The sequence below is a fragment of the Salmo salar genome, chromosome ssa02, assembly GCF_905237065.1.
Source record: "Salmo salar chromosome ssa02, Ssal_v3.1, whole genome shotgun sequence".
Taxonomy (NCBI): domain Eukaryota; kingdom Metazoa; phylum Chordata; class Actinopteri; order Salmoniformes; family Salmonidae; genus Salmo; species Salmo salar.
Genome location: NC_059443.1, coordinates 5,585,229 through 5,611,554, shown reverse-complemented (window position 1 = coordinate 5,611,554; position 26,326 = coordinate 5,585,229). Strand labels below are relative to the sequence as shown.

At 44.5% G+C, this 26,326-nt stretch overlaps 1 protein-coding gene across 1 annotated transcript in view; it reads left to right on the top strand.

Moving 5' to 3' along the window:
• The window catches only part of LOC106574019 (beta-1-syntrophin-like), a 100,416-nt gene that overhangs the window by 65,106 nt on the left and 8,984 nt on the right, over positions 1-26,326 (top strand). The window contains 3 exon segments of the mRNA XM_045696710.1: positions 10,103-10,310; positions 17,298-17,434; positions 18,695-18,891. Of these exon segments, the coding sequence (XP_045552666.1) occupies positions 10,103-10,310; positions 17,298-17,434; positions 18,695-18,891 (542 nt within the window).

Here is a 26,326-nt window from a genome sequence, read left to right as displayed (position 1 = left end):
GAGAAACGGTTTCTATCTGACACACATAGCCTACCTTAATTAACCAGCATAGAGAAACGGTTTCTATTCGACACACATAGCCTACCTTAATTAACCAGCATAGAGAAACGGTTTCTATTCGACACACATAGCCTACCTTAATTAACCAGCATAGAGAAACGGTTTCTATCCGACACACATAGCCTACCTTAATTAACCAGCATAGAGAAACGGTTTCTATCTGACACACATAGTCTACCTTAATTAACCAGCATAGAGAAACGGTTTCTATTCAACACACATAGCCTACCTTAATTAACCAGCATAGAGAAACGGTTTCTATTCAACACACATAGCCTACCTTAATTAACCAGCATAGAGAAACGGTTTCTATCTGACACACATAGCCTACCTTAATTAACCAGCATAGAGAAACGGTTTCTATCTGACACACATAGTCTACCTTAATTAACCAGCATAGAGAAACGGTTTCTGACACACATAGCCTACCTTAATTAACCAGCATAGAGAAATGGTTTCTATCTGACACACATAGCCTACCTTAATTAACCAGCATAGAGAAACGGTTTCTATCTGACACACATAGCCTACCTTAATTAACCAGCATAGAGAAACGGTTTCTATTCAACACACATAGCCTACCTTAATTAACCAGCATAGAGAAACGGTTTCTATTCAACACACATAGCCTACCTTAATTAACCAGCATAGAGAAACGGTTTCTATCTGACACACATAGCCTACCTTAATTAACCAGCATAGAGAAACGGTTTCTATCTGACACACATAGCCTACCTTAATTAACCAGCATAGAGAAACGGTTTCTATCTGACACACATAGTCTACCTTAATTAACCAGCATAGAGAAACGGTTTCTATCTGACACACATAGCCTACCTTAATTAACCAGCATAGAGAAACGGTTTCTATCTGACACACATAGCCTACCTTAATTAACCAGCATAGAGAAACGGTTTCTATTCGACACACATAGCCTACCTTAATTAACCAGCATAGAGAAACGGTTTCTATTCAACACACATAGCCTACCTTAATTAACCAGCATAGAGAAACGGTTTCTATCTGACACACATAGCCTACCTTAATTAACCAGCATAGAGAAACGGTTTCTATCTGACACACATAGTCTACCTTAATTAACCAGCATAGAGAAACGGTTTCTATCTGACACACATAGCCTACCTTAATTAACCAGCATAGAGAAACGGTTTCTATTCAACACACATAGCCTACCTTAATTAACCAGCATAGAGAAACGGTTTCTATCTGACACACATAGTCTACCTTAATTAACCAGCATAGAGAAACGGTTTCTATTCGACACACATAGCCTACCTTAATTAACCAGCATAGAGAAACGGTTTCTATCTGACACACATAGCCTACCTTAATTAACCAGCATAGAGAAACGGTTTCTATCTGACACACATAGCCTACCTTAATTAACCAGCATAGAGAAACGGTTTCTATCTGACACACATAGCCTACCTTAATTAACCAGCATAGAGAAACGGTTTCTATTCAACACACATAGTCTACCTTAATTAACCAGCATAGAGAAACGGTTTCTATCTGACACACATAGCCTACCTTAATTAACCAGCATAGAGAAACGGTTTCTATCTGACACACATAGCCTACCTTAATTAACCAGCATAGAGAAACGGTTTCTATTCAACACACATAGCCTACCTTAATTAACCAGCATAGAGAAATGGTTTCTATTCAACACACATAGTCTACCTTAATTAACCAGCATAGAGAAACGGTTTCTATTCAACACACATAGTCTACCTTAATTAACCAGCATAGAGAAACGGTTTCTATTCAACACACATAGTCTACCTTAATTAACCAGCATAGAGAAACGGTTTCTATTCAACACACATAGTCTACCTTAATTAACCAGCATAGAGAAACGGTATCTATCTGACACACATAGCCTACCTTAATTAACCAGCATAGAGAAACGGTTTCTATCTGACACACATAGCCTACCTTATATCCTCAGCTTTACCTTTACTTTAGGGTCCAATTGATCATGCTCGCCTTGTCTTTAGATATATATATTTTAATTTTTTTTACCTTTATTTAACCAGGCAAGTCAGTTCAGAACAAATTCTTATTCACAATGATGGCCTAGGAACAGTGGGTTAACTACCTTGTTCAGGGGCAGAACTACAGATTTTTACCTTCTCAGTTCAGTGATTCAATCTAGCAACCTTTCGGTTACTGGCCCAACGCTCTAACCACTAGGCTACCTGCTGCCCCACGGTACATTTTTACGGTTCTATTTTATCCTGAAGTTATGGATCTGACTTTGCCGTCCTCCCTTACCTCCTCATCTTTAACCTATCCAAGGCCGACACCTCCACCCGACCAGGAACTCGATCGCCCTGAGCCCGTCCTTTACAGCGAGCCTATGTCCACCCTCGCACCGGAGCATCGGGAGGATCTGAGTCCATGGCCTTAGACTTAGACAGACCTGGTCTTTATACAGTCACTTAGACAGGCCTGGTCTTTATACAGTCATTTAGACAGGCCTGGTCTTTATACAGTCATTTAGACAGGCCTGGTCTTTATACAGTCATTTAGACAGGCCTGGTCTTTGTACAGTCATTTAGACAGGCCTGGTCTTTATACAGTCACTTAGACAGGCCTGGTATTTATACAGTCATTTAGACAGGCCTGGTATTTATACAGTCATTTAGACAGGCCTGGTCTTTATACAGTCATTTAGATAGGCCTGGTCTTTATACAGTCACTTAGACAGGCCTGGTATTTATACAGTCATTTAGACAGGCCTGGTCTTTATACAGTCATTTAGACAGGCCTGGTCTTTATACAGTCATTTAGACAGGCCTGGTCTTTATACAGTCATTTAGACAGGCCTGGTCTTTATACAGTCATTTAGACAGGCCTGGTCTTTATACAGTCATTTAGACAGGCCTGGTCTTTATACAGTCATTTAGACAGGCCTGGTCTTTATACAGTCATTAGGACAGGCCTGGTCTTTATACAGTCATTTAGACAGGCCTGGTCTTTATACAGTCATTTAGATAGGCCTGGTATTTATACAGTCATTTAGACAGGCCTGGTCTTTATACAGTCATTTAGACAGGCCTGGTCTTTATACAGTCATTTAGACAGGCCTGGTCTTTATACAGTCATTTAGACAGGCCTGGTCTTTATACAGTCATTTAGACAGGCCTGGTCTTTATACAGTCACTTAGACAGGCCTGGTCTTTATACAGTCATTTAGACAGGCCTGGTCTTTATACAGTCATTTAGACAGGCCTGGTCTTTATACAGTCACTTAGACAGGCCTGGTCTTTATACAGTCATTTAGACAGGCCTGGTCTTTATACAGTCATTTAGACAGGCCTGGTCTTTATACAGTCATTTAGACAGGCCTGGTCTTTATACAGTCATTTAGACAGACCTGGTCTTTATACAGTCATTTAGACAGGCCTGGTCTTTATACAGTCACTTAGACAGGCCTGGTCTTTGTACAGTCACTTAGACAGGCCTGGTCTTTGTACAGTCACTTAGACAGGCCTGGTCTTTGTACAGTCATTTAGACAGGCCTGGTATTTATACAGTCATTTAGACAGGCCTGGTCTTTGTACAGTCATTTAGACAGGCCTGGTCTTTATACAGTCATTTAGACAGGCCTGGTCTTTATACAGTCATTTAGACAGGCCTGGTCTTTATACAGTCATTTAGACAGGCCTGGTCTTTATACAGTCATTTAGACAGGCCTGGTCTTTATACAGTCATTTAGATAGGCCTGATCTTTATGCAGTCATTTAGACAGGCCTGGTCTTTATGCAGTCATTTAGACAGGCCTGGTATTTATACAGTCATTTAGACAGGCCTGGTCTTTATGCAGTCATTTAGACAGGCCTGGTATTTATGCAGTCATTTAGACAGGCCTGGTCTTTATACAGTCATTTAGACAGGCCTGGTATTTATACAGTCATTTAGACAGGCCTGGTCTTTATACAGTCATTTAGACAGGCCTGGTATTTATACAGTCATTTAGACAGGCCTGGTCTTTATACAGTCATTTAGACAGGCCTGGTCTTTATACAGTCATTTAGACAGGCCTGGTCTTTATACAGTCATTTAGACAGGCCTGGTCTTTATACATTCATTTAGATAGGCCTGGTATTTATACAGTCATTTAGATAGGCCTGGTCTTTATACAGTCATTTAGACAGGCCTGGTCTTTATACAGTCATTTAGACAGGCCTGGTCTTTATACAGTCATTTAGACAGGCCTGGTCTTTATACAGTCATTTAGACAGGCCTGGTCTTTATACAGTCATTTAGACAGGCCTGATCTTTATGCAGTCATTTAGACAGGCCTGGTCTTTATACAGTCATTTAGACAGGCCTGGTCTTTATACAGTCATTTAGACAGGCCTGGTCTTTATGCAGTCATTTAGACAGGCCTGGTATTTATACAGTCATTTAGACAGGCCTGGTCTTTATGCAGTCATTTAGACAGGCCTGGTATTTATGCAGTCATTTAGACAGGCCTGGTCTTTATACAGTCATTTAGACAGGCCTGGTATTTATACAGTCATTTAGACAGGCCTGGTCTTTATACAGTCATTTAGACAGGCCTGGTATTTATACAGTCATTTAGACAGGCCTGGTCTTTGTACAGTCATTTAGACAGGCCTGGTCTTTATACAGTCATTTAGACAGGCCTGGTCTTTATACAGTCATTTAGACAGGCCTGGTCTTTATACAGTCATTTAGACAGGCCTGGTCTTTATACAGTCATTTAGACAGGCCTGATCTTTATGCAGTCATGTAGACAGGCCTGGTCTTTATACAGTCATTTAGACAGGCCTGGTCTTTATACAGTCATTTAGACAGGCCTGGTCTTTATACAGTCATTTAGACAGGCCTGATCTTTATGCAGTCATTTAGACAGGCCTGGTATTTATACAGTCATTTAGACAGGCCTGGTCTTTATACAGTCATTTAGACAGGCCTGGTCTTTATACAGTCATTTAGACAGGCCTGGTCTTTATACAGTCATTTAGACAGGCCTGGTCTTTATTGTCACGTCCTGGCCAGTATAAGGGTTAATTAGTGTTGTAGTTTGGTCAGGACGTGGCAGAGGGTATTCGTTTTATGTGGTTCGGGGTGGTGTGTTTGTTAAAAGGGTGTTTGATTTAGTATTTCCGGGTTTTGGTTTATGTTTGGGTATTTCTATGTTTAGTCTAGTGTGTCTGGTTCTATGTTGAGTTAATTGGGGGTGGACTTCCAATTGAAGGCAGCTGTTTGGTGTTGCCTTTGATTGGAAGTCCTATATTAGTTGGGTGTGTTTGTCTTGTATTTTGTGGGAGATTGTTCTGTGTTTCGCCTTGTGCCTTACCAGACTGTTTTTGTTGATCGTTCGTGTTTAGTTATTTTTGTACGTTCATTTAGAAAGCAAATAAACAGCAAGATGAGCCTGCACATACCTGCTGCGTTTTGGTCCTCCTTCACCGACGACACCCGTGACATTTATACAGTCATTTAGACAGGCCTGGTATTTATACAGTCATTTAGACAGGCCTGGTCTTTATACAGTCATTTAGACAGGCCTGGTCTTTATACAGTCATTTAGACAGGCCTGGTATTTATACAGTCATTTAGACAGGCCTGGTCTTTATACAGTCATTTAGACAGGCCTGGTATTTATACAGTCATTTAGACAGGCCTGGTCTTTATACAGTCATTTAGACAGGCCTGGTATTTATACAGTCATTTAGACAGGCCTGGTCTTTATACAGTCATTTAGACAGGCCTGGTCTTTATACAGTCATTTAGATAGGCCTGGTCTTTATACAGTCATTTAGACAGGCCTGGTCTTTATACAGTCATTTAGACAGGCCTGGTATTTATACAGTCATTTAGACAGGCCTGGTCTTTATACAGTCATTTAGACAGGCCTGGTATTTATACAGTCATTTAGACAGGCCTGGTATTTATACAGTCATTTAGACAGGCCTGGTCTTTATACAGTCATTTAGACAGGCCTGGTATTTATACAGTCATTTAGACAGGCCTGGTATTTAGACAGGCCTGGTATTTATACAGTCATTTAGACAGGCCTGGTATTTATACAGTCATTTAGATAGGCCTGGTATTTAGACAGGCCTGGTATTTATACAGTCATTTAGACAGGCCTGGTATTTATACAGTCATTTAGACAGGCCTGGTCTTTATACAGTCATTTAGACAGGCCTGGTCTTTATACAGTCATTTAGACAGGCCTGGTCTTTATACAGTCATTTAGACAGGCCTGGTCTTTATACAGTCATTTAGACAGGCCTGGTCTTTATACACTTATTTAGATAAGACACACAAACATTATCACTCAATACAAACACATGCTAGGTTGTGATAGTGTGTTAGATGAATCTCTGTGTTTAGTGACTTATATCTGATGTGTCTTGGGACTGACTGGATAAAACATTCACTACTTTGATGGTTATATTGTCATGTTTGTTACTGTCGTTCTACTGTTGGTGTGATACTGCAACACTGACAACAGAGGTAAGACCAATGTGCTGTAAATGTGATATTTCATTTTTTTAAATGTTATATCAATTTGCACAAAAGAAACCTGTCTTTGCTTTGTCAATATGGGGTATTGTGTGTAGATAGATTTTTTTTAATTCATTTTAGAATAAGACTGTAACGTAACAAACAGTGGAAAGAGTCAGGAGGTCTGAATACTTTCTGAATGCTCTGTATATGAGCCATATTGTCTCTTCATTAAGTAGGTTAGCTGTAGTCTAACCCCTCAGTGACTGATTTCCTGTTCATAGTGTGGTTCACCTCACAGACCAAAGAGCATAGACAGAGTACTAGAACGGTGGGACAATCCCTTTCTAGTCAACTTACCATGGCTCTGAGGGCCTTCCCCTTCTAGTAATTATATTTCTATGCCACAGCACATTGGTCTTACCTCTGTTGTCAGTGTTGCAGTATCACACCAACAGTAGAACGACAGTAACAAACATGACAATATAACCATCAAAGTAGTGAATGTTTTATCAAGTCAGTCCCAAGACACATCAGATATAAGTCACTAAACACAGAGATTCATCTAACACACTATCACAACCTAGCATGTGTTTGTATTGAGTGATATTTACTGGCGTCACTACAATGTTTTGGTCGTCTATTAAGTACTTCATGGTTCAGCACGTAGCTCACAACAACAGGCTAACCTTCAGTTACTTTAGAGTTACTTACTGGAAGATACTGCTACCACACAAACACACATGCTGCTATCTGAGATGTTCCTGATGTCTTGTCTGCAGGCTTGTTGTAGCTGACTGGTAGAGAGGAGCAGAGATCTCGTCACTAGTGGAAATGTAAACAGCTGTTAGGTGAGAGACGTCCACACTACCCAGCCAGGAGAGGAGAGAGTTTCCTGTACGTTTCAGCGTTTTATTTAGCTGTTAAACAGCTGTTAGGTGAGAGACGTCCACACTACCCAGCCAGGAGAGGAGAGTTTAGTTTCCTGTACGTTTCACCGTTTTATTTAGCTGTTAAACAGCTGTTAGGTGAGAGACGTCCACACTACCCAGCCAGGAGAGGAGAGAGTTTCCTGTACGTTTCAGCGTTTTATTGTAGCTGTTAAACAGCTGTTAGGTGAGAGACGTCCACACTACCCAGCCAGGAGAGGAGAGAGTTTCCTGTACGTTTCAGCGTTTTATTTAGCTGTTAAACAGCTGTTAGATGAGAGACGTCCACACTACCCAGCCAGGAGAGGAGAGAGTTTCCTGTACGTTTCACCGTTTTATTTAGCTGATAAACAGCTGTTAGGTGAGAGACGTCCACACTACCCAGCCAGGAGAGGAGAGAGTTTCCTCCCTCATCAGACAGATTTACTGCATATCTCTCTCTCTGTCTCTCTCTCTCTCTCTCTCTCTCTCTCTCTCTCTCTCTCTCTCTCTCTCTCTCATTTATTGTAGGACTATAAATAGACTAGGCTTAATATTGACTGATTTAGTATTAACTTAGGACGTCATAGAGAGTAAAACGATGCTAAAGTGTAGTTTTCTCATGCCTATTTTAGCTTGAGATATTTGCCTTTTGCGAGCAGTTTTTTTCCTCTCAAATAAAAAGCAGTTTGTCAGTGGAAAACGAACAGGCAGACAGACCATCATTGACCAGGAAAGGCATTGAAAGATTTGCCACACATTGAGTCCACTTTCTAAATCTGGCCTTGGCTTCTTTAATGGCTCAGCAGTTAGTGTCCCATGTTGGACAGATGACCTGGATGTGGATGGGCCTTGAATGGGGAGAACACACCTGGGTTCAAATACTATTTAAAGTCTTTCAAATATTTCAGTTGTGCTTGATTGAGCTTGTAAGTGCAATGCCCACCCATCTGGCACTCCAGGCAGACTAAAGCAAACGCTGGAAGTTTACAAAAGGATTCCAAATAGTCTTTGAACCCCGCAGGTCTGGGGGAGAGCTTGGGCCTGTTTCCATGAACCTCTCTGTCTGTCTCTGTCTAACTAACGTAAACACTTCAGCTCCCTCCATATGACATCTGGCTTCTGTTCCTCCTCAATCAACTCTCTGGTTTCTATTTTTAACTGTGGCGGGGGACTGGGGAGTGGGGGGAGGGTTGGTGAGGGACTGGGGAGTGGGGGGGAGGGGTTGGTGAGGGACTGGGGAGTGGGGGGGAGGGTTGGTGAGGGACTGGGGAGTGGGGGAGGGTTGGTGGGGGACTGGGGAGTGGGGGAGGGTTGGTGAGGGACTGGGGAGTGGGGGAGGGTTGGTGGGGGAGTGGGGGGAGGCTTGGTGAGGGACTGGGGAGTGGGGGGAGGGTTGGTGGGGGAGTGGGGGGAGGGTTGGTGGGGGAGTGGGGAGTGGGGGAGGGTTGGTGGGAGACTGGGGAGTGGGGGGAGGGTTGGTGGGGGAGTGGGGGGGAGGGTTGATGGGGGACTGGGGAGTGGGGGGAGGGTTGGTGGGGGAGTGGGAAGTGGGGGGAGGGTTGGTGGGGGAGTGGGGAGTGGGGGAGGGTTGGTGGGGACTGGGGAGTGGGGGAGGGTTGGTGGTTGATGGGGGACTGGGGAGTGGGGGAGGGTTGGTGGGGGAGTGGGAAGTGGGGGGAGGGTTGGTGGGGGACTGGGGAGTGGGGGGAGGGTTGGTGGGGGATGGGGAGTGGGGGGGGGTTGGTGGGGATGGGGAGTGGGGGAGGGTTGGTGGGGGAGTGGGGAGTGGGGGGGGTTGGTGGGAAGTGGGGGGAGTTGGTGGGGGAGTGGGGGGAGGGTTGGTGGGGGAGTGGGGGAGTTGGTGGGGGAAGTGGGGGAGGGTTGGTGGGGAGTGTGGGGGAGTGGGGGGAGGGTTGGTGGGGGAGGGGGGGAGGGTTGGTGGGGGAGTGGGGGGAGGGTTGGTGGGGGAGTGGGGGGAGGGTTGGTGGGGGAGTGGGGGAGGGTTGGTGGGGGCGAGTAGGAGACAGCACCTGCAGTTGATGTAGTGGTTTGTGACATCATGATAACATGGTCTCCCGCTGTCTCTGATTAATGACAGGTAGATTTATCAACAATGGTCATATTCAAGTCCCAGGTCTGAGGTGAAAACAGTTTCCTTCAACCTTGTTCATTTTATTTATTTTTGTTGTTAGCTGAATGTATTCATAATATACTTAGCTAATGTTTCCAATGCCAAAAGGCTTGAAACTTACTGCACATCCCACAAGAAACAAACCAAACGTTATCAACCCATGATGAGTAAGCATGTGTGGAAATAAATACATACCCCGGTACACAGGGCTAGGTACATCAAAGGAAATGTTTATCTCAGCCAGAAAAAGAACAAGAGACACTGTGTGAAACAGTCTTTTAGTGGTGCTGGGATCATTTCCATTCACTTAGGACATCATCAAGCACACAGGGGCCATCTTCCTTTCCCTTCAAAGGGAAGTAGCCTTTGTTGAACTGAAGAAGCCTTTTCTCATGTCCACTGAAAGCTGTGCCATGGGAGCTATTTGCCTGTGACAAAACAAATTCACAGCTTTCTCAATGTCTTCCTGTCTGTTTGTGTTCTCCAGGCAGTTAGAGCTGCACTCTCCGGACGCCAAGCATACTGTGGTGTTACGGTGTAAAGACACAGCCTCGGCCCAGGCCTGGTTCGAGGTCATGCAGTCGGCGACCTCTAACCTCATCAACAAGGTCATCACAGAGGTCAAAGAGCACACAGGAAGAACAGGAATCGCAGGGAGCAGAGAGATCAGACAGCTGGGCTGGCTGGCTGAGAAGGTAGGAGCTACTCTGTACTTTATTGAATGTTGGTGCAGGAAAACACCTCAAATAAACGTGCTTACCTTTAATCAGATGAATAATATGCATTCACAGCCCACCTTCTGATAATAACTCATATGTGATTTTTGTGAGGCAGTTATACGATGGTGAGCCAAGCATTCTAGGAACCTCATACAGTATAGCTGATGCAGTAGTTTCCAACAGAAGAAGCCTGGATGGGGGCTTTGTAGTGTTCCTTCTATACAGTACAGCAGCTATTTATCGCAGGTGACTTTTCCCCCCTCCTCGTCCTCCTCTAAATCCTCTTTCATCACTCTCTTATTAGTCAGGGCCTGCCTGGCAGAGAGAGAGAGCGAGACGGCTAATACTGAGTAGACTACAGCCCTGTACTTTGGGCAGTCAGTCAATCAGTCAGTTAGTCAGTAGGTCAGTCTGCCAAGCCAAGCCAAGCCAAGCCAAGCCAAGCCAAGCCAAGCCAGAGGATGCTTTCCAGGCTTCTTAATGAGTTCCTCTTTTATTACTGCCTGCCTGCCCCATTGTGAGTCACAAATGGCACCCTAGTGCACTATATAGGGAATATGGTTCCATTTGGGATGCAGTTTCTGGAGTCTGTGAATAATTATAAGGGACTAAAGCCTTTCAGCGTGTGTGGAGTGGAGAGGTCTGCCTAGGCTTCGCCTGCCGTCCAAGTTCCTTTGCACATCGTCAATCTGACGCACTCAGGAGGCTGGAGTCTGAGTCTCTACTTAGCTGTGTGATGGTCAACACACTACAGGCTGGAGTCTGAGTCTCTACTTAGCTGTGTGATGGTCAACACACTACAGGCTGGAGTCTGAGTCTCTACTTAGCTGTGTGATGGTCAACACACTACAGGCTGGAGTCTGAGTCTCTACTTAGCTGTGTGATGGTCAACACACTACAGGCTGGAGTCAGTCTCTACTTAGCTGTGTGATGGTCAACACACTACAGGCTGGAGTCTGAGTCTCTACTTAGCTGTGTGATGGTCAACACACTACAGGCTGGAGTCTGAGTCTCTACTTAGCTGTGTGATGGTCAACACACTACAGGCTGGAGTCTGAGTCTCTACTTAGCTGTGTGATGGTCAACACACTACAGGCTGGAGTCTGAGTCTCTACTTAGCTGTGTGATGGTCAACACACAACAGGCTGGAGTCTGAGTCTCTACTTAGCTGTGTGATGGTCAACACACTACAGGCTGGAGTCTGAGTCTCTACTTAGCTGTGTGATGGTCAACACACTACAGGCTGGAGTCTGAGTCTCTACTTAGCTGTGTGATGGTCAACACACTACAGGCTGGAGTCTGAGTCTCTACTTATCTGTGTGATGGTCAACACACTACAGGCTGGAGTCTGAGTCTCTACTTAGCTGTGTGATGGTCAACACACTACAGGCTGGAGTCTGAGTCTCTACTTAGCTGTGTGATGGTCAACACACTACAGGCTGGAGTCTGAGTCTCTACTTAGCTGTGTGATGGTCAACACACTACAGGCTGGAGTCTGAGTCTCTACTTAGCTGTGTGATGGTCAACAGACTACAGGCTGGAGTCTGAGTCTCTACTTAGCTGTGTGATGGTCAACACACTACAGGCTGGAGTCTGAGTCTCTACTTAGCTGTGTGATGGTCAACACACTACAGGCTGGAGTCAGTCTCTACTTAGCTGTGTGATGGTCAACACACTACAGGCTGGAGTCTGAGTCTCTACTTAGCTGTGTGATGGTCAACACACTACAGGCTGGAGTCTGAGTCTCTACTTAGCTGTGTGATGGTCAACACACTACAGAGCAGACCCTCTGGAGTTCAGCATGCTAATGTGATCAGATATCAGAGAGGAGAGGAGGGGAAGGGGAGAGGAGGAGAGGAGAGGAGAGGAGGGGTAGAGGAGATGGAGAGGAGATGAAGGGGAGAGGAGGAGAGGACAGGAGAGGAGGGGTAGAGGAGATGGAGAGGAGAGGAGATGGAGAGGACAGTAGAGAAGAGGAAAGGAGAGGAGAGGGAGAGGACAGGAGAGGAGGGGGAGAGGACAGGAGAGGAGGGGGAGAGGACAGTAGAGGAGATGGAGAGGTGGGGGAGGAGAGGAGAGGGAGGGAGGGGATCCTTGTTTTACAGCCTTGTTGAGGTTGCTCTGTGCAACTGTCCTGAGCCTGGCTTTAACCACAGACTTTATATTCACTCTCATACTATAGCCAATTATACTGTGGCAGCATTTTAAATTGAATGATTGTTACACACTAATTATGTGGTTGTGTAGGCTTTAGTTAGATCTACGTTTGTGAGCCTGTATATGGTGTTTTAATATGGTTACTTGGCAACATGTGTTGGTAATGTTATAGGATTGACCTATGGCCACCAGAATCATATGTTCTCATAACTAGCTGAGGACCTCATAGTGAGACGAGGCTTATAGTTATGAGGATTGTGCTGTAGCAAAGCTTTCATAATGAGGATTGTGCTGTAACTTTCATAATGAGGATTGTGCTGTATCTTTCATAATGAGGATTGTGCTGTAACTAAACGTTCATCATAAGGATTGTGCTGTAACTAAGCTTTTATAATGAGGATTGTGCTGTAACTAGGCGTTCATAATGAGGATTGTGTTGTACCTTTCATAATGAGGATTGTGCTGTAACTTTCATCATTAGGATTGTGCTGTAACTAAGCATTCATAATGAGGACTGTGCTGTAGCAAAGCTTTCATAATGAGGATTGTGCTTTAGCAAAGCTTTCATAATGAGGATTGTGCTGTAGATAAGCTTTCATAATGAGGATTATGCTGTAACTTTCATAATGAGGATTGTGCTATAACTTTCATAATGATGGTTGTGCTGTAACTTTCATAATAAGGATTGTGCTGTAACTTTCATAATGAGGATTGTGCTATAACATTCATAATGAGGATTGTGCTGTAACTTTAATAATTAGGATTGTGCTGTAGATAAGCTTTCATTATGAGGATTGTTCTGTAGTTAAGCTTTCATAATAAGGATTGTGCTGTAACTAAGCTTTTATAATGAGGATTGTGCTGTAACTAGGCGTTCATAATGAGGATTGTGCTGTAACTAAGCTTGTATAATGAGGATTATGCTGTAACTAGGCGTTCATAATGAGGATTGTGCTGTAACTCAGCTTTCACAATGACAATTGTGCTGTAACTAAGCTTTCATAATGAGGATTGTTCTGTACCTTTCGCAATGTGGATCGTGCTATAACTTTCATAATGAGGATTGTGCTGTAGCAAAGCTTGCATAATAAGGATTGTGCTGTAACTAAGCTTTCATAATGAGGATTGTGCTGTAACTTTCATAATGAGGATTGTGCTGTAGCAAAGCTTTCATAATGAGGATTGTGCTGTAGCAAAGCGTTCATAATGAGGATTGTGCTGTAATTTTCATAATGAGGATTGTTCTGTAGCAAAGCTTGCATAATAAGGATTGTGCTGTAACTAAGCTTTCATAATGAGGATTGTGCTGTAACTTTCATAATAAGGATTGTGCTGTAACGTTCATAATGAGGATTGTTATGCTGTATAATGTTATGCAAGCCAGTGTTGTATTGGGTGTCTGGGAGTTGAGAGTTTAGCTACAGGCCAAGATGAATAAACTGTATAAAGTGCCTTCCTGTGAAAAATAACGAAGATATTGTTACTAAGACTTAGTCACAGAGAAATGCTGAAGACATTCAAGGTTGTGTCTTTGCTGTTTGTAGTAGTATGTGCTTATCACTCTTGCTAAATTGTATTTTCTAGTCCATAACATTCCCTCCATTGCACCAGTAACCCCCATGCAAATGACAACAGCAGTCTGTCATGCTGTGTGGTGTGTTTTCTCCAGACAGAGAGTATTCTAGGGAGGGGAGGGGAGTCAGAGAGGAGAGGAGAGGAGGGGGAGAGGAAGGGAAGGGGGAGAGGAGGCAGGGGGAGAGGAGGCAGAGAGGAGAGGAGGCAGAGAGGAGAGGAGAGGAGGCGGAGATGAGAGGCAGAGAGGAGGGGAAGGGGAGAGGAGGGGAAGAGGACAGGAGAGGAGGGGGAGAGGACAGGAGAGGAGGGGGAGAGGACAGTAGAGGAGATGGAGAGGTGGGGGAGGAGAGGAGAGGGATGGAGGGGATCCTTGTTTTACAGCCTTGTTGAGGTTGCTCTGTGCAACTGTCCTGAGCCTGGCTTTAACCACAGACTTTATTTTCACTCTCATACTATAGCCAATTATACAGTGGCAGCATTTTAAAATGAATGATTGTTACACACTAATTATGTGGTTGTGTAGGCTTTAGTTAGATCTACGTTTGTGAGCCTGTATATGGTGTTTTAATATGGTTACTTGGCAACATGTGTTGGTAATGTTATAGGATTGACCTATGGCCACCAGAATCATATGTTCTCATAACTAGCTGAGGACCTCATAGTGAGACGAGGCTTATAGTTATGAGGATTGTGCTGTACCAAAGCTTTCATAATGAGGATTGTGCTGTAACTTTCATAATGAGGTTTGTGCTGTATCTTTCATAATGAGGATTGTGCTGTAACTAAACGTTCATCATAAGGATTGTGCTGTAACTAAGCTTTCATAATGAGGATTGTGCTGTAACTTTCATAATGAGGATTGTGCTGTAACGTTCATAATGAGGATTGTTATGCTGTATAATGTTATGCAAGTCGGTGTTGTATTGGGTGTCTGGGAGTTGAGAGTTTAGCTACAGGCCAAGATGAATAAACTGTATAAAGTGCCTTCCTGTGAAAAATAACTAAGATATTGTTACTAAGACTTAGTCACAGAGAAATGCTGAAGACATTCAAGGTTGTGTCTTTGTTGTTTGTAGTAGTATGTGCTTATCACTCTTGCTAAATTGTATTTTCTAGTCCATAACATTCCCTCCATTGCACCAGTAACCCCCATGCAAATGACAACAGCAGCCTGTCATGCTGTGTGGTGTGTTTTCTCCAGACAGAGAGTATTCTAACACAGTGTGGTGTGTTTTCTCCTAGACAGAGAGTATTCTAACACAGTGTGGTGTGTTTTCTCCTAGACAGAGAGTATTCTAACACAGTGTGGTGTGTTTTCTCCTAGACAGAGAGTATTCTAACACAGTGTGGTGTGTTTTCTCCAGACAGAGAGTATTCTAACACAGTGTGGTGTGTTTTCTCCTAGACAGAGAATATTCTAACACAGTGTGGTGTGTTTTCTCCTAGACAGAGAATATTCTAACATGGTGTGGTGTGTTTTCTCCTAGACAGAGAGTATTCTAACACAGTGTGGTGTGTTTTCTTCCAGACAGAGAGTATTCTAACACAGTGTGGTGTGTTTTCTCCTAGACAGAGAGTATTCTAACACAGTGTGGTGTGTTTTCTTCCAGACAGAGAGTATTCTAACACGGTGTGGTGTGTTTTCTCCAGACAGAGAGTATTCTAACACGGTGTGGTGTGTTTTCTCCAGACAGAGAGTATTCTAACACAGTGTGGTGTGTTTTCTCCTAGACAGAGAGTATTCTAACACAGTGTGGTGTGTTTTCTCCTAGACAGAGAATATTCTAACACAGTGTGGTGTGTTTTCTCCTAGACAGAGAGTATTCTAACACAGTGTGGTGTGTTTTCTCCTAGACAGAGAGTATTCTAACACAGTGTGGTGTGTTTTCTCCAGACAGAGAGTATTCTAACACAGTGTGGTGTGTTTTCTCCTAGACAGAGAGTATTCTAACACAGTGTGGTGTGTTTTCTCCAGACAGAGAGTATTCTAACACAGTGTGGTGTGTTTTCTCCTAGACAGAGAGTATTCTAACACAGTGTGGTGTGTTTTCTCCAGACAGAGAGTATTCTAACACAGTGTGGTGTGTTTTCTCCTAGACAGAGAATATTCTAACACAGTGTGGTGTGTTTTCTCCTAGACAGAGAATATTCTAACACGGTGTGGTGTGTTTTCTTCCAGACAGAGAGTATTCTAACACAGTGTGGTGTGTTTTCTCCTAGACAGAGAGTATTCTAACACGGTGTGGTGTGTTTTCTCCTAGACAGAGAATATTCTAACACAGTGTGGTGTGTTTTCTCCAGACAGAGAGTATTCTAACACGGTGTGGTGTGTTTTCTCCAGACAGAGAATATTCTAACACAGTGTGGTGTGTTTTCTCCTAGACAGAGAATATTCTAACACAGTGTGGTGTGTTTTCTCCAGACAGAGAGTATTCTAACACGGTGTGGTGTGTTTTCTCCAGACAGAGAATATTCTAACACAGTGTGGTGTGTTTTCTCCTAGACAGAGAGTATTCTAACACAGTGTGGTGTGTTTTCTCCTAGACAGAGAATATTCTAACACAGTGTGGTGTGTTTTCTCCAGACAGAGAGTATTCTAACACGGTGTGGTGTGTTTTCTCCAGACAGAGAATATTCTAACACAGTGTGGTGTGTTTTCTCCTAGACAGAGAGTATTCTAACACAGTGTGGTGTGTTTTCTCCAGACAGAGAATATTCTAACACAGTGTGGTGTGTTTTCTCCCAGACAGAGAGTATTCTAACACGGTGTGGTGTGTTTTCTCCAGACAGAGAATATTCTAACACAGTGTGGTGTGTTTTCTCCCAGACAGAGAGTATTCTAACACGGTGTGGTGTGTTTTCTCCTAGACAGAGAATATTCTAACACAGTGTGGTGTGTTTTCTCCAGACAGAGAGTATTCTAACACGGTGTGGTGTGTTTTCTCCAGACAGAGAATATTCTAACACAGTGTGGTGTGTTTTCTCCTAGACAGAGAATATTCTAACACAGTGTGGTGTGTTTTCTCCAGACAGAGAGTATTCTAACACGGTGTGGTGTGTTTTCTCCAGACAGAGAATATTCTAACACAGTGTGGTGTGTTTTCTCCTAGACAGAGAGTATTCTAACACAGTGTGGTGTGTTTTCTCCAGACAGAGAATATTCTAACACAGTGTGGTGTGTTTTCTCCCAGACAGAGAGTATTCTAACACGGTGTGGTGTGTTTTCTCCAGACAGAGAATGAGAAGCAGCAGTGGAAGCCAGTGCTGGTGATGGTGACAGAGAAAGACCTGCTCCTCTATCACAGCCTTCCACGCATGAAGGCATCCTGGCACAGCCCTGCACACACATACCCACTGTTAGCTACACGGTACGCTACACACACCCTCTCTCTACTAGCCACAAGAAAAATAGCTGCTGCTATCCACACAGTAAGCAAAAGACACCGTCTTCCTGCTAGTCAAATAGCAAAACACATTTATCTTATCTTAGCCACATGGTTAGTAGCATCCACCCTGAACAACCCAACCATGACCACATGGTAATCCTCCGCCACTCCAAACACACCTACCCTTTATTGGCCAAGCAATAATCAGAACACACATACCCTCTATTGGCCAAGCAATAATCAGAACACACCTACACTCTATTGGCCAAGCAATAATCAGAACACACCTACACTCTATTGGCCAAGCAATAATCAGAACACACCTACACTCTATTGGCCAAGCAATAATCAGAACACACCTACACTCTATTGGCCAAGCAATAATCAGAACACACCTACACTCTATTGGCCAAGCAATAATCAGAACACACATACCCTCTATTGGCCAAGCAATAATCATAACACACATACCCTCTATTGGCCAAGCAATAATCATAACACACATACCCTCTATTGGCCAAGCAATAATCAGAAGATATCTACCCTCTATTGGCCAAGCAATAATCAGAAGACATCTACCCTCTATTGGCCAAGCATTGATCAGAAGATATCTACCCTCTATTGGCCAAGCATTGATCAGAAGATATCTACCCTCTATTGGCCAAGCAATAATCAGAAGACATCTACCCTCTATTGGCCAAGCAATAATCAGAAGACATCTACCCTCTATTGGCCAAGCATTGATCAGAAGATATCTACCCTCTATTGGCCAAGCAATAATCAGAACACACCTACCGTCTATTGGCCAAGCAATAATCAGAAGATATCTACCCTCTATTGGCCAAGCATTGATCAGAAGATATCTACCCTCTATTGGCCAAGCAATAATCATTACACACCTACACTCTATTGGCCAAGCGTTAATCAGAAGATATCTACCCTCTATTGGCCAAGCAATAATCATTACACACCTACACTCTATTGGCCAAGCATTAATCAGAAGATATCTACCCTCTATTGGCCTCATGGTGCAGAACACATGTGAAAGATGAGGTGGCACTGGAGGACACATCCACAACATGTTTCCATTACTGAACACAGCCAAGAACTGTGTTACTTTTTATCATGTTATCAATCATTCCACCTTTATGTCCTTGATGTGAAGAGGGTTATATGGTTACAGCACTGACTAGCTAGTCTCTCTCAACAGCAGAATATAACAGAATGTGTGTCTGTCTGTAGGCTGGTGCACTCTGGCCCAGACCGAGGCTCTCCCCAGCCGGGCGTGGAGCTGTCCTTCGCCACACGTACAGGAACCAGACTGGGTATCGAGGCCCACCTGTTCAGAGCTGAAACCTGTCAGGACCTTTCACTGTGGACCAGGCACATCGTTACGGGCTGTCACTCCTCTGCCCAGATGATCAAAGAAGTCACCACCAGTGAGTACCACTACACCGACCCTGCTATAAGACTGTGTGAGCCCGCTGAGCTAAAGCCTTGATTAAACAAGTCACCACCAGTGAGTACCACTACACCGACCCTGCTATAAGACTGTGTGAGCCCGCTGAGCTAAAGCCTTGATTAACCAAGTCACTACCAGTGAGTACCACTACACCGACCCTGCTATAAGACTGTGTGAGCCCGCTGAGCTAAAGCCTTGATTAACCAAGTCACTACCAGTCAGTACCACTACACCGACCCTGCTATAAGACTGTGTGAGCCCGCTGAGCTAAAGCCTTGATTAACCAAGTCACTACCAGTCAGTACCACTACACCGACCCTGCTATAAGACTGTGTGAGCCCGCTGAGCTAAAGCCTTGATTAACCAAGTCACTACCAGTCAGTACCACTACACCGACCCTGCTATAAGACTGTGTGAGCCCGCTGAGCTAAAGCCTTGATTAACCAAGTCACTACCAGTGAGTACCACTACACCGACCCTGCTATAAGACTGTGTGAGCCCGCTGAGCTAAAGCCTTGATTAACCAAGTCACTACCAGTGAGTACCACTACACCGACCCTGCTATAAGACTGTGTGAGCCCGCTGAGCTAAAGCCTTGATTAACCAAGTCACTACCAGTCAGTACCACTACACCGACCCTGCTATAAGACTGTGTGAGCCCGCTGAGCTAAAGCCTTGATTAACCAAGTCACTACCAGTCAGTACCACTACACCGACCCTGCTATTAGACTGTGTGAGCCCGCTGAGCTAAAGCCTTGATTAACCAAGTCACTAGCTTCCCTGTGGCTCAGTTGGTAGAGCATGGTGTTTGCAACGCCAGTATGGTGTGTGCAACGCCAGGGTTGTGGGTTTGATTCCCACGGTGGGCCAGCACAAAAAAAAAAGAAAAACCAATGCATGAAATGTATGCATTCACTACTGTAAGTCGCTCTGGATAAGAGCGTCTGCTAAAAAATGTAAATGATAAATGAAATGAAATGACTACCAGTCAGTACCACTACACCGACCCTGCTATAAGACTGTGTGAGCCTGCTGAGCTAAATCCTTGATTAACCAAATCACTACCAGTGAGTACCACTACACCGACCCTGCTATAAGACTGTGTGAGCCTGCTGAGCTAAAGCCTTGATTAACCAAGTCACTACCAGTGAGCCTAGGTAGACATTAGCTTGGGGAGTAACTCAAATCAAGGTTACTTATCATGTTAGTGTGATTGTAACATAGACGGGTATGTCAGTCTCAGTACAGTACTCATAGCTGCAGTATTTGGTAAGGGGGGGTTACTGCTGGTCAGTCACATGGAAGACATTGAGAAAGGAGTCCATGTTTTTCAAAAGGAATGGAATGTCACTGTGAGATCCTGTGTCTGTGTCTCTCTGTGTGTGTGTGTGTGTGTGTGTGTGTGTGTGTGTGTGTGTGTGTGTGTGTTTTATTTTAAAAAATTACCTTTATTTAACCAGGCAAGACAGTTAAGAACACATTCTTATTTTCAATGACAGTCTAGGAACAGTGGGTTAACTGCCTTGTTCAGGGGCAGAACGACAGATTTTTACCTTGTCAGCTCAGGGATTCGATCTTGCAACCTTTCGGTTACTAGTCCAACGCTCTAACCACTAGGTTACCTGCCGCCTGTGTGTGTGTGTGAGTGTGGTCTGTGTGTGTGTGGTCTCTGTGTGTGTGTGTGGCCTCTGTGTGTGTGTGGCCTCTGTGTGTGTGGTCTCTGTGTGTGTGTGTGGTCTATGTGTGTGGTCTGTGTGTGTGGTCTGTCTGTGTGTGGTCTCTGTGTGTGTGGTCTCTGTGTGTGTGTGTGTGGTCTATGTGTGTGGTCTGTGTGTGTGTGGTCTGTATGTGTGTGGTCTGTCTGTGTGTGGTCTGTCTGTGTGTGTGTGTGTGGTCTGTGTGTGGTCTGTGTGTGTGTGTGTGTGTGTGTGTGTGTGTGTGTGTGTGTGTGTGTGTGTGTGTGTGTGTGTGTGTGTGTGTGTGTGTGTGTGTGTGTGTGTGTGTGTGTGTGTGTGATAATAAACAAAAGTGAAATAAACAATGGAATGCACAGTAAACACTACACTCACAAACGTTTCAGAGGAATAGAGACATTTCATTTGTCATATTATGTCTATATACAAGGTTGTAACGATGTGCAAATAGTTAAAGTACAAAAGGGAAAATAAATAAACAGAAATATGAGTTATATTCTCTCTCTCTCAATATGGCTCACATTACTTTTACTGGCGTCACTACAATGTTTTGGTCGTCTATTAAGTAGTTCATGGTTCAGCACGTAGCTCACAACAACAGGCTAACCTTCAGTTACTTTAGAGTTACTTACTGGAAGATACTGCTACCACACAAACACACATGCTGCTATCTGAGATGTTCCTGATGTCTTGTCTGCAGGCTTGTTGTAGCTGATTGGTAGAGAGGAGCAGAGATCTCGTCACTAGTGGAAATGTAAACAGCTGTTAGGTGAGAGACGTCCACACTACCCAGCCAGGAGAGGAGAGAGTTTCCTGTACGTTTCAGCGTTTTATTTAGCTGTTAAACAGCTGTTAGGTGAGAGACGTCCACACTACCCAGCCAGGAGAGGAGAGAGTTTCCTGTACGTTTCACCGTTTTATTTAGCTGTTAAACAGCTGTTAGATGAGAGACGTCCACACTACCCAGCCAGGAGAGGAGAGAGTTTCCTGTACGTTTCAGCGTTTTATTTAGCTGTTAAACAGCTGTTAGGTGAGAGACGTCCACACTACCCAGCCAGGAGAGGAGAGAGTTTCCTGTACGTTTCAGCGTTTTATTTAGCTGTTAAACAGCTGTTAGGTGAGAGACGTCCACACTACCCAGCCAGGAGAGGAGAGAGTTTCCTGTACGTTTCAGCGTTTTATTTAGCTGTTAAACAGCTGTTAGGTGAGAGACGTCCACACTACCCAGCCAGGAGAGGAGAGAGTTTCCTGTACGTTTCAGCGTTTTATTTAGCTGTTAAACAGCTGTTAGGTGAGAGACGTCCACACTACCCAGCCAGGAGAGGAGAGAGTTTCCTGTACGTTTCAGCGTTTTATTTAGCTGTTAAACAGCTTCATGATTTATCAGGAGGATCTCTCTCTCCTCCCCCTCTGTCATAAGCTACAGTGGAGATCAGACACATGTTAGGAATGGGAGAGACAAAGGGAGGAGGGATTTTCCTCACTGACTTAGTTCAGTTGATCAGAGTCTATTACAACATGTCAAAACAAAGCTGTGTCCCAAATAACACCCTATTACCTATACAGTATAGTGCACTACATCTGACCAGAACCCTATGGGAAATAGGGTGCTGTTTGGGACGCAACCAGTGTTTATCAACTGTGTGTCTGAAGGAACTATGTCATACATGTTGTTACTGATCCAGTGTCTGAGGGAACTATGTCATACATGTTGTTACTGATCCAGTGTCTGAGGGAACTATGTCATACATGTTGTTACTGATCCAGTGTCTGAGGGAACTATGTCATACATGTTGTTACTGATCCAGTGTCTGAGGGAACTATGTCATACATGTTGTTACTGATCCAGTGTCTGAGGGAACTATGTCATACATGTTGTTACTGATCCAGTGTCTGAGGGAACTATGTCATACATGTTGTTACTGATCCAGTGTCTGAGGGAACTATGTCATACATGTTGTTACTGATCCAGTGACTGAGGGAACTATGTCATACATGTTGTTACTGATCCAGTGTCTGAGGGAACTATGTCATACATGTTGTTACTGATCCAGTGTCTGAGGGAACTATGTCATACATGTTGTTACTGATCCAGTGTCTGAGGGAACTATGTCATACATGTTGTTACTGATCCAGTGTCTGAGGGAACTATGTCATACATGTTGTTACTGATCCAGTGTCTGAGGGAACTATGTCATACATGTTGTTACTGATCCAGTGTCTGAGGAAACTATGTCATACATGTTGTTACTGATCCAGTGTCTGAGGGAACTATGTCATACATGTTGTTACTGATCCAGTGTCTGAGGGAACTATGTCATACATGTTGTTATTGATCCAGTGACTCAGGGAACCATGTAAAATATGTTGTTTTCACTAAGAGCTCTTTAGGAATGGATCATATATCACTTCACTTATTGTGACATGGCATCAGCTGTCAGACATAAGCTTTACTATCTTTGCTAGGTCCACGTGGACATTGTTGTCATAGGAGGGTATACAGTAGGAACCTAACACCAGCTGCATTAAGTACTGCAGTGCATCTCCTCCTCATGGACTGCACCAGATTTGCCAGTTCTTGCTGTGAGATGTTACCCCACTCTTCCACCAAGGCACCTGCAAGTTCCCAGACATTTCTGGGGGGAATGGCCCTAGCCCTCACCCTCCGATCCAACAGGTCCCAGACGTGCTCAATGGGATTGAGATCCGGGCTCTTCGCTGGCCATGGTAGAACACTGACATTCCTGTCTTGCAGGAAATCACGCACAGAACGAGCAGTATGGCTGGTGGCATTGTCATGCTGGAGGGTCATGTCAGGATGAGCCTGCAGGAGGGCACCACATGAGGGAGGAGGATGTCTTCCCGTAACGCACAGCATTGAGATTGCCTGCAATGACAACAAGCTCAGTCCGATGATGCTGTGACACACTGCCCCAGACCATGACGTACCCTCCACCTCCAAATCGATCTCGCTCCAGAGTACAGGCCTCGGTGTAACGCTCATTCCTTCGACGATAAACGCGAATCCGACCATCACCCCTGGTGAGACAAAACCGCGACTCGTCAGTGAAGAGCACTTTTGCCAGTCCTGTCTGGTCCAGCGACGGTGGGTTTGTGCCCAGAGCCATAGGCTGCCTTACAACAGGCCTACAAGCCCTCAGTCCAGCCTCTCTCAGCCTATTGCGGACCATCTGAGCACTGATGGAGGGATTGTGCGTTCCTGGTGTAACTCGGGCAGTTGTTGTTGCCGTCCTGTACCTGTCCCGCAGGTGTGATGTTCGGATGTATCAATCCTGTGCAGGTGTTGTTACACATGGTCTGCCACGGTGAGGACGATCAGCTGTCCGTCCTGTCTCCCTGTAGCGCTGTCTTAGGCGTCTCACATTACGCACATTGCAATTTATTGCCCTGGCCACATCTGCAGTCCTCATGCCTCCTTGCAGCATGCCTAAGGCACGTTCACGCAGATGAGCAGGGACCCTGGGCGTCTTTCTTTTGGTGTTTTTCAGAGTCAGTAGAAAGGCCTCTTTAGTGTCCTAAGTTTTCATAACTCTGACCTTAATTGCCTACCGTCTGTAAGCTGTTAGTGTCTTAACGACCGTTCCACAGGTGCATGTTCATTAATTTGTTTATGGTTCATTGAACAAGCATGGGAAACAGTGTTTATACCCTTTACAATGAAGATCTGTAAAGTTATTTGGATTTTTACAAATTATCTTTTAAAACAGGGTCCTGAAAAAGGGACGTTTCTTTTTTTGCTGAGTTTATATAGATGGCGCCGACAGTGATGGTCGCCTCGCTTCGAGTTCTTAGGAAACTATGCAGTATTTTGTTTTTTTATGTATTATTTCTTACATTGTTACCCCAGGAAATCTTAAGTCTTATTACATACAGCCGGGAAGAACTATTAGATATAAGAGCAACGTCAACTTTCCAACATTACGACCAGGAATACGACTTTCCCGAAGCGGATCCTCTGTTTGGACCACCACCCAGGACAATGGATCTAATTCCAGTAGTCGACCCAAAACTACGGCGCCGCAGAAGGGGCAGATGAAGCGGCCACCTGGTCAGGCTCCATAGATGTGCACATCACCCACCGCTCCCGAGTACACTACTAGCCAATGTCCAGTCTCTTGACAACAAGGTAGAGGAAATTCGAGCAACGGTCGCCTTCCAGAGAGACATCAGAGATTGTAACATTCTCTGTTTCACAGAAACATGGCTCTCTCGGGATATGTTTTCGGAATCAGTTCAGCCACCGGGCTTCTCCATGCATCGCACCGACAGAGATAAACACCTCTCTGGGAAGAGGAAGGGCGGGGCTTTATGATTAACGACTTATGGTGTAATCATAACAACATACAGGAACTCAAGTCCTTCTGCTCACCTGACAAAGAATTCCTTACAATCAAATTTTACCTACCAAGAGAATTCCCATCAGTTATAGTCACAGCTGTGTACATTCCCCATTAAGAAGACACCAACATGGCCATCAAGGAACTTCACTGGACTGTATGCAAACTGGAAACCATACACCCTGAGGCTGCATTTATTGTAGCTGGAGATTTTAACATAGCAAATTTGAGAACAGGGCTACCTAAATTCTACCAGCATATTGATTACGCTACGTGCATGGGCAATACCCTCGACCACTGCTACTCAAACTTCCGTGATGCATACAAAGCCCTCCCCTGCCCTCCCTTCGGCAAATCCGAACACGACACCATCTTGCTCCTACCGTCTTATAGGCAGAAACTCAAACAGCCTCAGAGAACAACATCGACCTATACGCCGATTCTGTGATTGTGTTTATAAAGAAGTGCATTGGAGATGTTGTACCCACTGTGACTATTAAAACCTACCTTAACCAGAAACCTTGAATGGATGGCGGCATTCGTGCAAAACTGAAAGCGCGATCCACCGCATTTAACCATGGAAAGAGGTCTGGGAATATGACTGAATATAAACAATGTAGTTATTCCCTCTGCAAGGCAATCAAACAAGCGAAATGACAGTACAGGGACAAGGTGGAGTCGCAATTCAACGGCTCAGACACAAGACATATGTGGCAGGGTCTACAGGAAATCACGGACTACAAAAAGAAAACCAGCCACGTCATGTACACCGACGTCACACTTCCAGACAAACTAAACACCTTCTTTTCTATGAGGATAATACAGTGCCACCGTCGCGGTCCGCTAACAAGGACTGCGCCCCCCCCTCCTTCTCCGTGGCTAACGTGAGTAAAACATTTAAACGTGTTAACCCTCGCAAGGCTGCTGGCCTAGACGGCAGCCCTAGCCGCGTCCTCAGAGCATGCGCAGACCAGCTGGCTGGTGTGTTTACGGACATATTCCATCGCTCCCTATCCCAGTCTGTTGTCCCCACATGCTTCAAGATGGCTACCATTGTTCCTGTACCCAAGAAGGAAAAGATAACTGAACCAAATGACTACCGCCCGTAGCACTCACTTCTGTCATCATGAAGTGCTTTGAGAGACTAGTCAAGGATCATATCACCTCCACCTTACCGGCCACCCTAGACCCACTTCAGTTTGCATACCGCCCCAACAGGTCCACAAACGACGCAATCGCCATCCCACTGCACACTGCCCTATCCCATCTGGACAAGAGGAATACCTATGTAAGAATGCTGTTCATTGACTACAGCTCAGCATTCAACACCATAGTACCCTCCAAGCTCATCATCAAGCTA